At 36.2% G+C, this 14,514-nt stretch overlaps 2 protein-coding genes across 2 annotated transcripts in view; one reads left to right on the top strand and one right to left on the bottom strand.

The window, feature by feature from the left end:
- Positions 1 to 3,131, top strand: part of LOC103040788 (cadherin-like protein 26) — a 28,950-nt gene extending 25,819 nt beyond the window's left edge. Inside the window, exons 11-14 of the mRNA XM_049462973.1 lie at positions 992 to 1,207; positions 2,208 to 2,350; positions 2,519 to 2,586; positions 2,702 to 3,131. Of these exons, the coding sequence (XP_049318930.1) occupies positions 992 to 1,207; positions 2,208 to 2,350; positions 2,519 to 2,557 (398 nt within the window). The 3' untranslated portion in view covers positions 2,558 to 2,586; positions 2,702 to 3,131. The remainder of the gene's footprint in view (positions 1 to 991; positions 1,208 to 2,207; positions 2,351 to 2,518; positions 2,587 to 2,701) is intronic.
- Positions 3,132 to 5,033: 1,902 nt separating this feature from the next.
- mtg2 (mitochondrial ribosome-associated GTPase 2) lies at positions 5,034 to 14,040 on the bottom strand. The gene is made up of 7 exons (XM_007236080.4): positions 13,954 to 14,040; positions 12,496 to 12,691; positions 11,278 to 11,425; positions 9,833 to 9,948; positions 8,847 to 9,065; positions 7,743 to 7,881; positions 5,034 to 5,659 (listed from the first exon to the last, which is right to left on the bottom strand). The coding sequence occupies exons 2-7, from the start codon at positions 12,688 to 12,690 to the stop codon at positions 5,265 to 5,267; spliced, it is 1,212 nt and encodes a 403-aa protein (XP_007236142.3). The 5' UTR covers position 12,691; positions 13,954 to 14,040; the 3' UTR covers positions 5,034 to 5,264.
- Positions 14,041 to 14,514: the final 474 nt, after the last annotated feature.

Below are 14,514 nucleotides of genomic sequence, written 5' to 3'. Positions count from 1 at the left end.
TGTACATCACCCTTTACAAACTAATCACCTGTACATAACCTGTACAAACTAATCACCTGTACATCACCTGTATAACCCCATCACCTGTACAAACTAATCACCTGTACATCACCTGTATAACCCCATCACCTGTACATCACCTGTACAAACTAATCACCTGTATAACCCCATCACCTATACAACAACTGTATAACCCCATCACCTGTACATCACCTGTACAAACTAATCACCTGTACATCACCCTTTACAAACTAATCACCTGTACATCACCTGTACAAACTAATCACCTGTACATCACCTGTATAACCCCATCACCTGTACATCACCTGTACAAACTAATCACCTGTACATCACCTTTTACAAACTAATCACCTGTACATCACCTGTACAAACTAATCACCTGTACATCACCTGTACAAACTAATCACCTGTACATCACCCTTTACAAACTAATCACCTGTACATCACCTGTACAAACTAATCACCTGTACATCACCTGTATAACCCCATCACCTGTACATCACCTGTACAAACTAATCACCTGTACATCACCTGTATAACCCCATCACCTGTACATCACCTGTACAAACTAATCACCTGTACATCACCTGTATAACCCCATCACCTATACAACTGTATAACCCCATCACCTGTACATAACCTGTACAAACTAATCACCTGTACATCACATGTATAACCCCATCACCTGTACATCACCTGTACAAACTAATCACCCGTACATCACCTGTATAACCCCATCACCTGTACATCACCTGTACAAACTAATCACCTGTACATCACCTGTATAACCCCATCACCTGTAAATCACCTGTACAAACCAATCACCTGTACATCACCTGTATAACCCCATCACCTATACAACTGTATAACCCCATCACCTGTACATCACCTGTACAAACTAATCACCTGTATAACCAGTCACCTATTATACACCCACTGACTGGTGCTGTGTGTGTGTGTGTACCTGTAGGAGAGCAGGTGAGTCTGGTGAAGGAGGCAGGTGTGTATTCGGGTCAGTATGAGATCAGGGTGAAGGTTGGAGATGTTGGGGGGAGGTTCTCGGTGGAGACTCTGGTGGTCATTGTGTATAACTGCTCCATAACCTTCAGCGGATGGACCGGTACCCGACCCACATCCCGGATCAGCATCATCGCCCTCATCATCATCATCACCTCCCTGTTGCTAGGTAACGCTTCCTTCATCACTATTCAGTACACATTATTCAGTACATAATCAACATGTATTACAACTATTCAGTAATTGCTTAAAAGCATCAATTACTATAATAATAATAATCTAGATATGATTCAGTAATTGCTAGAATTATTCATTACGTACAATGAAAAATGTTCAGTACGTACAGTAAGAAATGATTCAGTACGTACATCAAATGATTCTGTAATTGCTAGAAAATATTCAGTACTCATTATAAATGGTTCCATATGTTCTTGAAATTAAATAGTATTGCTGGATATTGTTTTGTGATTGCTAGAAATTAGTCAATACCTTAATAATCCTTCAGTTATTATTAGAAACTATTCAGTACTCAGTACAATTATTCAGTACATACTGGTAATTATTCAGTATTGACTTGATATTATTCGGTACACAATATAAATGATTCATTTTTCACCAGAAATAATTTAGTACATGCCTTGAATTAAGCAGAACTCACTACAAATTATTCAGCACATACTGGAAACTATTCAGTACATATAATTGAGTATAGATTAGATATTATCGAGTAAGAAATAATTGAGTATATACTAGATATTATTCAGTACAAATTAGACATTATTCAGTACTAACTATTTATTACTAATACCTACCTGAAATTATTCAGTACATACTGGCAATTATTCAGTGCATATAATTGAGTATAGATTAGATATTATTGAGTAAGAAATAATTGAGTATATACTAGATATTATTCAGTACATATTAGAAATTATCCAGTATTTGAAACTAGTATGTTGATTTAAGGAACTGAAGGTCAGGGTTAATATTTATCTCTGGTATTTAATCCATCTATCATCACATAAGTAGTTGATACATTTCAGGTATATATGATATTCAGAGCGTATGATGAATATATTGTAAAGAATGTGTTGTATTAATAAAATTACAGTAAATAAAGTGAGTGTGAATAATAATGAATGAATTATAATAATAATGAATAATTGCAGGTGTGCTGCTGGCGTTGTTCTCGTTCTCCTGTGTGAAGCGTAAAGTGATGATGAAGGATCTGCAGGGTTCTGAAGGTTCTTTACTCCATTACAACACTGAAACACCAGGAACCGACTGTGAGAACTTCCCTTACATAATACAGGTACTTTTAATATATATATATATTTATTTATTTATTGTTAGGTCCATTATAATTGTACATATATCTGAAATGTTGTTACAGAAACTAAAAACCTTAAAATATGAATTAAAAATGTAAAAATCTGTTATTATTCTCACTATTTTCCTCTTTTATTCTGATTATTTAAAGGAGCATCATCACAGAAACTGGTCCTCATATTCTCTATAGATCATCAGAGAGTTTAAAATAATATCCAGGTTTGTACTTTTAGAAATAAATCAATAAAATAAGAATAATCACCAACTAAACATAAATCAAAACTCTCTAATCTATTTTTATTTATGAGTATTTTATTTTATTTTTACTCTACAGACAGCAGAAGAAAAGCTGCTGAGAAACCAGATCCAGATCAGCATGAGGAACTCAGAGCTGCAGACTGACTGGATGCAAAACTCCAAAACATCTCAGCATCCAAACCAACGCCTAAACTCAATCCTCAGCGTCAGCATCAATCACCCATCAAACATCTCTAACATCTGCACTCAAACTCTCTACAACGCTGCTGTTCAATCCTCAAAACTTCTGCAACATCTGCACTGATCTTTACATAAGCTTTAGAATTCACATTCAATCCTCCCAATATCTTTAAAGTCTACACTCAAACCTTTAAACACCTTAAAATCTACACTCAACCCTTAAAACATCTTTAAAGTCTACACTCAACCCTTTAAAAACCTTAAAATCTACACTCAACCCTTAAAACATCTTTAAAGTCTACACTCAACCCTTTAAACACCTTAAAATCTACACTCAATCCTTAAAAACATCTTTAAAGTCTACACTCAACCCTTTAAACACCTTAAAATCTACACTCAATCCTTAAAACATCTTTAAAGTCTACACTCAACCTTTTAAACACCTTAAAATCTACACTCAATCCTTAAAACATCTTTAAAGTCTACACTCAACCCTTTAAACACCTTAAAATCTACACTCAATCCTTAAAACATCTTTAAAGTCTACACTCAACCCTTTAAACACCTTAAAATCTACACTCAATCCTTAAAACATCTTTAAAGTCTACACTCAACCTTTGAACACTTTAAAATCTACACTCAATCCTTAAAACATCTCTAACATCTGCACTCAAACTCTCTACAACGCTGCTGTTCATTCCTCAAAACATTTGAAACATCTGCACTGATCTTTACATAAGCTTTAGAATTCACATTCAATCCTCCCAATATCTTTAAAGTCTACACTCATTCTATTACCACCTTAAAATCTACACTCAATCCCTAAAACATCTTTACATTTTACACTTAAGCCTTAAAACATCTTTAAATTCTACAATAAATTATTAAAACATTTAAAATCTACACTCAATTCCTAAAACATATTTAAAATTTACATTAAATACTTAAAAATATTTTTAAATTCTACACTTAATCCTTAAAACATATTTAAATTCTACACTTAATCCTTAAAATATTTTAATTCTACACTTAATTCTAAAAATATCTTTTAATTTTACACTCAATCCTCACATTATCTTTAAATTCTACATTCAAATCTTAAAACATCTTTCAATTCTACACTCAACCTTAAAAAAAAGGCTACACTCAATCTGTAAAACATATTTACATTCTACACTCAAACCGTAAAACATCTATAAAGTCTATATTAAATTCTTAAAACATATTTAAATTCTACAATCAAACCTTAAAACATTTTAAAGTCTTTTTTTTTAAATCCTTAAAAAAATTCTACAATTAATTTTTAAAACATCTTTAAACATAAACGCTCAAGCTTTAAAACTCCTACAATAAACCCTTAAATCAATTCTCTATTCTCTTTACACTCAATCCTTAAATTATCTTTAGCTTTTAAACTTAATTCTTGAAACATCTCCTTTTACACTCAAACTAAACTCAGAAACGTTTAATGGAATTTGATGAAGGATGGAATAAAAATGACTGATTATTAAGAGAAAACTGCAGGAAAAGTTTAGGATTAAATGATGAAAGAGATTCGATGGGAAGAAATGCACAGAAAAATAATCTTATATGTAAAATATATTTATATGTCAGAATGTTGTGTGTGTTGTGGGTTATGGTTAGTGGTTGAACAGGAATTTACAGTCCCTGGTTAATGTGATGTTTTTGCAGAAATGTGTTTTAATTACAGAGTATATTATATTAATATTAATGTTTATTATTATTATAAATATATGAAGTGTGTTTCCCTGTGTATGTGAATATGTGTAGTAATGTTTTGGACGTCTCTTGTCTCAAATGTGAATTTTTACTGTGATTTATATCAAGATCTCCATGACTGAGATCCGTCAGGAGGTTTTTACAGGGTAACTTTGTGTCATGAAACTAAGTTGTGTGTTGAATTTGTATATTTCTACATAAATAAACATAAAAATATATTTTATTGTCCATTTACATCATTTATAAAACACCAGGATGCTGTTCTTTGTTAAACTTAAACTGATTCATGATATTTTTGATAAACAGTGCCTGACAAAAGTTTGGACACACTTTCAAATTCAGTGTTTTAGTTTATCTTTTTTTTATATTTCTACTTAAGTAGCATAAAGAAGTATTTGAACTTGTACCTTTGTCCATTTTAATAGAGCAGCAGACCCAGACAATCCCACGATAGGGGTTAATAAAAGAAACAATACTTCAAACGTAAATTCATACCAAAATATATTTTATACATATATGCAATAAATAACAAAGGAAATCCACTGTTGAATAGTGAAGCATAAGAGCTAATCTGAGCTTCTTGTTCATATTATATATACACATACATATATATGTATGTGTATATATATATATATATATATTTTATATATTTTAATTAAGGGCGCCCTCTAGTGGTTAACGTGGGAATATTAGTTCCCTCTATCCGTATATATTAAAGTCTACCACCGCAGGGGCTTCCCGCCGGCCGGGTTGTCGCTCTGCAGGTCTCCGTCGTACAGTTCCCGCAGGTACAGGACCAGCTCCTCCGTCCCGTGTCCCGTCAGGGCGGATACGGGGATGACCCGGTGACCCACGCGACCAATCAGAGCCTCCAGATTCTCCCGGGCTCCGCCCAGGTCCATTTTATTAGCCACGATGACGTTGGGTCTTCGGGAGAGTCCCGGCTGGTACTGGTCCAGCTCGTACTCCAGGTGATGCAGCTGTTCCCACGGCGACGGAGACGACATGTCCAACACGAACAGCAGGAAGCGGCAGCGCTCGATGTGCCGCAGGAAGGACACGCCCAGCCCGCGGTTCAGGTGAGCGCCGCGGATCAGCCCGGGGATATCCGCCACTGCAGAGGAGAAATAACCCAGAAATAACGCAAAACTGAGCTTATCTCCTCCACGGCTGGGTGATATGTCCCTAAAATAATATCACTATATTTCAGGGTATTTTTGCAATAAATATATGCTCTCTTTTTTTTATATAAATTTATTTCAAATTTGTAATTCTATTTTCTCCCCAATTTACATGACCAATTATACAACCCACTCATCAGATCTCCCCCTATTCACTAGTGATGCTCCAACACTAGGAGGACTAGTGAAGGCTAGGACACGCTTCCTCCAATACATGTGAAGTCAGACTCCACCTCTTTTTGTACCTTTTTGCCGAGTAGCATCACAGCGCTAACGCTCGGAGGAAAGCGCATGGACTCTGGTGGTTCTGATACATCAGCTCACAGATGCAGCCTTGTGCTGATCCACATCACCCTAGGAGTGATGAGGGGAAAGAGAGAGAGCGCCATCTACTGTACTGTACCCACCCAGAGAGAGAGCAAGAACAACTGTGCTCTCTCAGGGCTCTGGCAGCTGATGGCAAGCTGCACGATTTGGGCAATTGCGATTTTTCTCCAGAATATTGCGATTGCTATTTAAATTTTTTTTTTTTCTTCTTCATACCCTTAAAACCCTAAACTTGTATTAGTGATTAACATATACAGAAAATATAATTATAAATTTCTTTCTACATAAAATATTCCCAGGGTTCTCAGATTAAATGCAGTTGTCAGTTTTATTTTTACATTTCAAGGAATAAAAAAAAAAATATATATATATATATATATATATGCATTAACGTATTAATCTTTATTTTTTTCCTCTTCAAACCACATTTATCAATATGTCACAGCTTTTATTTATCATTAGACAGAAGGAAATTTTAATAAAAAATATAAAAAAGATTAATTAAAATATTAAGATATTGTCACGCCGGCCACGGCTCATTCTGTGCCTCCTGTCATTCCCGCTGAGCATGAGAGTGACTATGAGCCCAAAAACTACAATCCCCAGCATTCTATGGACTACAAATGCGGTGAGGCGCCTCTCCGGAAGAACAATTGTGCTCTCTCAGGACTCCGGTAGCTGATGGCAAGCTGCATGACCGGAATTCGAACAAGCCATGTCCCAAGATGTGACAAAACATTGAGATTTGTAATAAATTTCAAGAATATAATACTACAATAAAATTAATTACAGTTTTATACATTTAGTAGAAACATTTGAAACAATCGATAAATCAACAACCTTTTTTTTTTACTCAGTGTTACACTTCGGGTGACCCTCTTTTCAACGCAGCTGAGTATTTACTTAAACTTAAAAAGACTGAATAATACAATTTTATCAAAATAAAAAAAAACAAGTATTTAGTCAGGTGAGCTAAAATAAGGTTCAGAGTTCAGGGAGCATGAGATCATCATCATCATCTTCACACATGGATTCCCCACCACAGAGTCCAGACCTTAACCCCATTGAGAATCTTTAAGATGAGCTGGAGAAGAGTTTGCTTAGTGCTCCAAACCTCAATCATCGATATAAATAAGATTTTATGAAAAAATTACCGAAACTCTGGACAGAGGAATAAAAGTTGCAGAAGCTTTTTTAGAAATATTTTTATATATATATATTTTTTTTTTAATAATTTCTTTTATTTAAAATTTTTCCCCATTTTCTACGCAATTTAAATGGCCAATTACCCAACCCACTCACTAGGACTCCCCCTACCACTAGTGATGCTCCAACACACCAGTAGGGTGAAGAAGACCAGCACACACCTCCTCCGATACCTGTAAAGTCAGACTCTGATGCTGTAGCATTACCGAGTAGCATCACAGCGCTAACACTCGGACTCGGTTCTGATACATCAGCTCACAGACGCCCTGTGCTGCAGACATCACCCTAGGAGTGATGCGGGGAGAGAGCGCCATCTACCCACCCGGAGGGAGCAGGGCTAATTGTGCTCCCTCTGAGCGCCGGCAGCTTGGTGTTAAAGCTGCATGAGCAGGATTCGAACCTGCGACCTCCCGCTCATAGTGGCAGCGCTTTAGACTGCTGAGCCACTTGGCTTTATATATATTTTTAGATATAGATCTGTACCTGCGAGCTGTTCGTGGTCTCTGTAATTGATGATGCCGACGTGTGGGCTGAGGGTGGTGAAGGGATACGACGCTACAGCAGGTCTGGCGTTAGAGATCGCCCTCAACAACGACGACTTCCCTGCGTTCGGAAAACCAACCTGGAGACAAACAGAGAGAAAAATACATTTTATTATTAAGCATAGCGTCTTGTACATTGACCTAATTGCAAAAGTAAGATATATAACTAAAAACATTAATAAACCTCACTGAAAAGTAGCATTTGTTACCTGTCCCCCAGTCTCTAACTATAAACTTTACCATGAAATATAATTATTTATTAAAATCCTTCAGAAATGTATTTTTTTCACATTGTTGTGTGACTACAAATCCCATCTATGCTTTAAAATGATATGTTTTAATAATAAATCCAAAATATTTAAGTTAAAATACACATTTTAGTTGTGTCCCTGTGTCTCTGGTTTCATTCAGTCCTGTTACCGTAACACATTACCCTGATCATCTGAAACATCTGGAAAATTCTACAACAGGAAGTGACATCAGATGGTTCTGGTTCTGAAGTTCTAGTAACAGGAGTGAGTGCCAGTAACAGAAGTTTTTTTTTGTCATAAATATTAATTATTTTAACATGCAGTCAACCATTTATTTTTAAATAAAGACTTTCTTGAGAGAAAATCAAAGGAATTAGTGGATTATTGCTTTTAAACATGATTTTTAATTGTCAAATGAGATTTATAAACATCTTTAGTTTAGAAACCTTGTAAAAAAATAAGTAAAGCTTACTGAGTTTGAACAGTACATGTTTTGAATAGTTTAATTTGTGTTAATAAGTTCAGAATTGAAATTTTTGCCAAGTAGTATCACAGCGCTAACGCTCGGAGGAAAGCACAGCGACTCGGTTTTAATACATCAGCTCACAGACGCAGCCTTCTGCTGATCCACATCACCCTAGGAGTGATGACGGGAAAGAAAGAGCGCCATCTTCTGTACCCACCCAGAGAGAGCAAGAGAGAGCAATTGTGCTCTCTCAGGGCTCCGGCAGCTGATGGCAAGCTGCATAACCGGGATTCAAACAGTGATTCCAGCTTTACTGAACATCTCTCACCAGTCCAGCGTGGGCCATGGTTCTGAGCTCCAGCTGGAGAACCCGATCCTCTCCTGGCTCTCCGGGCGTCGCCGTCATCGGAGCTCTGTTCTCATTGGACAGAAAGAACCGGTTCCCTTTTCCTCCCGCCCCCCCGTGCACCGCCACGTACTCCTGACCGTGCAGCGCCATGTCAGCCACCGTCTGGCCCTGCTCCTTCACCACCGTGCCCACCGGTACCTTAACCACACACAAACACAGTAAAATTGTCATAAAGAATGATTTAGTGTGTCTTTGCTATCATAACAACAGGAAAAGTACACCCTGCACGTCTCGAAACGAAGCACAAAAGTCATGTATTATTTTCTTAATTAATGATGGGTGTGGTTAATTTTGGGCGTAACGTGAAATAAACCAATCAGAGTGTCTCTTGCTCATCATCCCCTTTAAGAGTAGATCAGGTGAGGTCTGTCTTTGGTGGATTGCTATTGTAACGGTGCAGCTACCTGGACGTGTTCAACAAACTCTTCTCAGCAGAGGAAACTGAGCTGCTGGTTGACGCTGTGAAGGAGCTCCAGCAGCTCATTTACGGGAACAGCAATGTTATTTTATTTACTATTCTGTTTATTGTTGATGTAAAAGTTGGGTTTGTGCTGCTGCAACATGAACGGCACTCCTTTGTGGTTAAGATATGATTGGGTGGCTGACTGTTGACTATTGTCAGGGTTTTAATCAGTCAGTGGTGCACCTGTATTTCTCACCGCCATGGGACCATCAGACCACCACGCCCATCAGTGTAGATATATTTCTAAACTCTGTCGCTTTTTTAAGAGCGCCGGCGCAAGGTGTGAAAATAGAGTGTTGACGTGGTGTAAGAAAGCAATGAGCATCACGACACACCTTTTGAAGAGGGTACGATAGGGCCCTCAAGGTCCAAATCAAGCTGTATGTGTATTATATATTATATATATATATATATATATGTGTGTTTAATATAGTGAACTCACCGGTATATATGTGGGGTTTGCGTTGCGTCCGTAGCAGTTTTTACTCCTGCCAGATTCTCCGTTTTCTCCCCGATACACCGACGAGACCAGAGACAGAGACTTCACCTGCTGATTCACTGCACATACAGAAATTATCTCAACTAAAAGAGCTAAAGTTCTGTAGAATTTCAATTAAATTAACCTTACTTTTGTTTTTAAAAGCTTTAAATCAGCTCACTGTGAGATCACAATAAGGAAACCTGCACGGAACCACCCTGGCTCCACCCCTCACCCAGCAACCTCCACCAGAGCTCCACCCACCAGATTTTTAGTATAAGAAACATTTCCACTCAGGCTGTTGGTTGAGAACTGCAGCCAGTATACAGCAGAATTAGCCAGCAGACTTCGTCTGAGGGAGGAATCTGTACCTACTGTCGGTGGCAAGCTTGTTCATATTTTACCACTTAGCACAATCTAATATTAACTAGTAGTAAACTCTTAGTGGAAACATGGGGCGTGTCCAACAACAGCTTATTTGCATAAAAGTGACAGAGCCCTTAAACGGCTCATTCTGAAAGGGGCTGAAACTGGTAAGAATAGAGCTGCTGAGATCTTTATCTTTATGATATAAGTGATTTTATGTGAAGAACTTTATAACTGTGTAAAAACAGGTATTTTATTTGTGTTTTTGTAAAGCACTTTGAACTTATCACTGTATATAAAAGGTGCTATACGAATAACAGGGTTATTACACTTTTTAACCAATAAACTTCAACAATTTTTCCATGCTTTAATGGCAAAATTTAATGACCATATGATTTTTAAAACATCAGACATGGACAATAAAACCAAAAATAAATCAGATAAAATGTTGACACACAATTTTTAATAAGCTCCACTTTGTAGAGCTAAATTACTGAATTAACTCTGAGCTGATGTATTTGTTAGCTAATAATAGATTTTCTCCATTAATAAACTAAAACACAAAGATTAGAAGACCAAATTTCCATGATTTTTCCAAAACTTTCCAAAACCGTATGAACCCTGGATTATGCCTGTCTTCCTGTGAAATATCAGCGCTAAAACCTCGATTTTCCATCAGATAGAAGTGTGAAAAACCCAGCAGCACTTGTTATCCTCGGTTAAAGAAACCTTTCCTTTTCGCTCTGCTAGTTGAGATCCTCAGACAGTACACAGCAGGATTAGCTAGCAGACTTCTTCTGAGGGAGGGATCTGTACCTACACTCCATGGCAAGGCATGAACTAGCAAAGTCAGTATTATCATTTGTTTAATTTTCTTGCTTTTTAATTTTTATAATTTTTTTATTATATTTTATTGTTGAACCCTGAATTAAGCCTGTCTTTTTGTGAAATATCAGCGCTAAAGCCTCAATTTTCTTTCAGGTATAAGTGTGAAAAAGCCCGCAGCACTATTTACACAGTGATTTATCTACAGAAAACAGTACCTTTAATAATGATATCTCCTCCGTTCCCACCGTTCCCCCCGTCGGGTCCGCCCCACTCTTTACGGGGTTCACTGTGGAAGCTGCAGACTCCATTACCTCCTGATCCCGCCTCCAACTTCACCCTGCGCTGATCCACGAAGTACCGAGACTGAGGATATAAACCACGATACAACAATTACTCACTCTCAATTTTATTACAATTACAGAAACAGGGGGGTTCCATCTGTCTCTAAAATAACAAATAAAATAACAAATAAACAGTCATATTCGACAGCCACTTACTGTATTTTCTGGACTATAAGCTGCACTTAAAATCCTTTAATTTTCCCCAAAAATCATCAGAGCTGCTTATAATCCGGTGCTCCTTATGTATGAATTCTATCAGTCAGGTATTAAGGAGCAGTAAAGACACTCCACTGAAGTACAGAGTTATACAGGAGTTTCAGTTTAGTTCTCCAGCACCCAGACTGGAGCAGCATTAGCATTAGCCGCTAACCATGCTAAGTGCTAGCTCTGTTACTGTTCAGAAGTGAGTTTTATTGGTCTGTAGCCTGCTGCTAACCCCGGCTAGAACTGCTTACTGCTTTGGAGGGTGCTTACTGTAAAAACTCTTTTTTAAGAATTACAGTTTTGTTTATGTAACTTAGCTCATTGATTCAGCACTAGTGATAATACTCCCTAAAGCTCTGGATACGAGGTGCAAAAAAACTTCAAGAGCAGCAACTACAGCCCTGTTTCAATATATAATGCATGCTAAATTTAATTTATTTGATAACTAGAAAAAGAAGGGAATTGTGGGTGAATTTTAATACTGTAATGCTTCTAATAGCTTCAATAATAATATATAAATTGATATTGTACTTGTGCAATAGAGCTTTTGAGAAATATCTCTTTTAAATACTTAAACACTGAGTATTTTAGGTTTGTTTATAGTGTTTATGGAACTATTTAAAATATTTAGTTTTGATAATGAAATCTGAATTCTTCATATTTTATGTACATTTGTGGGACAAGTAAATCCAATAATGATGAAAGCCTTAATTTTATTTAATTTATATTTACTCCTAACAGTACAGTAACTCACAAACCTGTATAAAACCTGTGAATAATACAGTGATATACATTTTTGGCCAGCGCTACAAACTGCAGCACATAAATATCATGCCAATATTCTGCTTTTAATCTGCAGTTAGATGTTTAATAAACCTCTCCACTCACCAGCTTCTTCTCTGAGAGCTCCTTCTTCCTCTGATTTTCTCTGTGTTTCCCGCAGAGCTCACAGCTCAGAGAGAAGGTCCTAATGATGCGGCTGCTCCATCTGTACCTGTCCAGGTGAGTCCCGTCTATCAGTATCCTACCTGACCTCAGGGTGAGAGCCCAACTAAGAGCCAGAGATTTCACTGCAGCCGCCATCCTGCGTCCAATCCACAAACAACAGACCAACAACAACTAGAATTATTATTATTATACGACACTTTATCATTTATTACCAGTCTTTACCTCACATTTACTGTTATTAAATACAGTATCATTCATCCATTAGATATTGCTATAATCATACCATTAACCCCTTTAATATCCCAATCAAGGAACAGAAAGCAACAGATTATTCATTTACAATATTATTTAAGTTAATTTACTTTTTTGTGAATATATATTTGTATTATTTTTTAAACACATTTTGCACAAACAACGACGCACCACAACAAGGTGTAAAATAAAAACGATGATGATGATAAAAATAATATAATGAATGCATCTACAATAAGATAGATATAGCAAGCTATAGGTTAAATAGTTAGTATTAAAAAAAATGTATAATGTCGTATAATATAAGGAGTGTTGCAATAATAATAATAATAATAATAATAATAATAATAATAATAATAATAATAATAATGAATTTATTATTAATACATTATTTATGGACATTCTAAACTTGATTAGTGTTTTCTTCTTTAAAAAAGAAGTTTGTTCAAATTAATTAATTCAAATTAATATGAATTTATTAATTCAAGAATAAGAGTTATGTTTACACTGTGTTTAATATAAAATCTGCTGTAAGGTTGAAGGGATATGCTTTACTATTTATAAAAAAATAGCTTGAGCATCACTTTAACTGGTGCTGTTTTTTTAAGTTAAAAGACGTTAGAACTAAAAATCATAATTTAAAGACTATCGAGATAATTTTTTTTAAATACAAAATCGCACATACCTAATTTTAATATCCAAATATTATGCAAAACAAAAGATCGCAATATCGCAAATGTAATATTTAATATTTAATTTTAAAGGGACTTTTATTTTGATTTTTTTGACCAAAACTAACCTTTTAGCTAAGTAAAAGTCCTGCTACAGTCCATGATTTAGCTCAATAAAAATACATATACACATTTATCAATAAACAACTTTATCTAAGAGCAGATCATCGCGTTAAATCTGATTATTATTCAGTAAATATGAATAAATCTGTGTTTATTTTAATAAACAGCAGCTGTTTATTAGAGCACGCGAGCTATGCTGCTGTGCTGACCCGGATGATCCGCTGTACCCGCTGTACCGCCTGAAACCCCCGCTAAACCCCCAGATCTACTGATTACAGACCACGCCCACCTCCCTACACACCCCCCACAGCCTGATCAATAATCAATAATCAGTAATAATCAGATTAATCACCTGCACAGCAGCAGCGCAGCGCCCGGGTACAGCACTCTCTCAGCTACGGCGGCCGCAGAGGGTCACGCGGTTCAGCGTGCGTTTATATATAGCGTGAGTATCCAGCATGTATTACAGCTTTACACACATACAGCTGGATAAAACTAAAAATTCACTTCAGTTTCTGAATCAGTTTCTCTGATTTTGCTATTCATAGGTTTATGTTTGAGTAAAATGAACATTGTTGTTTTATTCTATAAACTACAGACAACATTTCTCCCAAATTACAAATAAATATATTCTCATTTAGAGCATTTATTTGCAGAAAATGAGAAATGACTGAAATAACAAAAAAGATGCAGAGCTTTCAGACCTCAAATAATGCAAAGAAAACAAGTTCATATTCATAAAGTTTTAAGAGTTCAGAAATAATCAATATTTGGTGGAATAACCCTGGTTGGTTTTTAATCACAGTTTTTTCATGCATCTTGGCATCATGTTCTCCTCCACCAGTCTTACACACTGCTTTTGGATAACTTTATGCTGCTTTACTCCTGGTGCAAAAAATCAAGCAGTTCAGTT

Source organism: Astyanax mexicanus, chromosome 13, assembly GCF_023375975.1.
Source record: "Astyanax mexicanus isolate ESR-SI-001 chromosome 13, AstMex3_surface, whole genome shotgun sequence".
NCBI lineage: Eukaryota > Metazoa > Chordata > Actinopteri > Characiformes > Acestrorhamphidae > Astyanax > Astyanax mexicanus.
Note: the sequence above shows the minus strand (reverse complement) of the source record. Positions and strands in the feature narration are given on the sequence as shown.

Excerpts from the sequence above, each read along its gene's own strand:
- mtg2 (XM_007236080.4), bottom strand. The coding sequence starts at position 12,690 with ATGGCGGCTGCAGTGAAATCTCTGGCTCTTAGTTGGGCTCTCACCCTG. Across the intron at positions 11,426-12,495 it reads AGCTCTCAGAGAAGAAGCTG|TCTCGGTACTTCGTGGATCA; the intron begins GTGAGTGGAGAG and ends TTATATCCTCAG. Across the intron at positions 9,066-9,832 it reads CAAACCCCACATATATACCG|GTACCGGTGGGCACGGTGGT; the intron begins GTGAGTTCACTA and ends TGTGTGGTTAAG.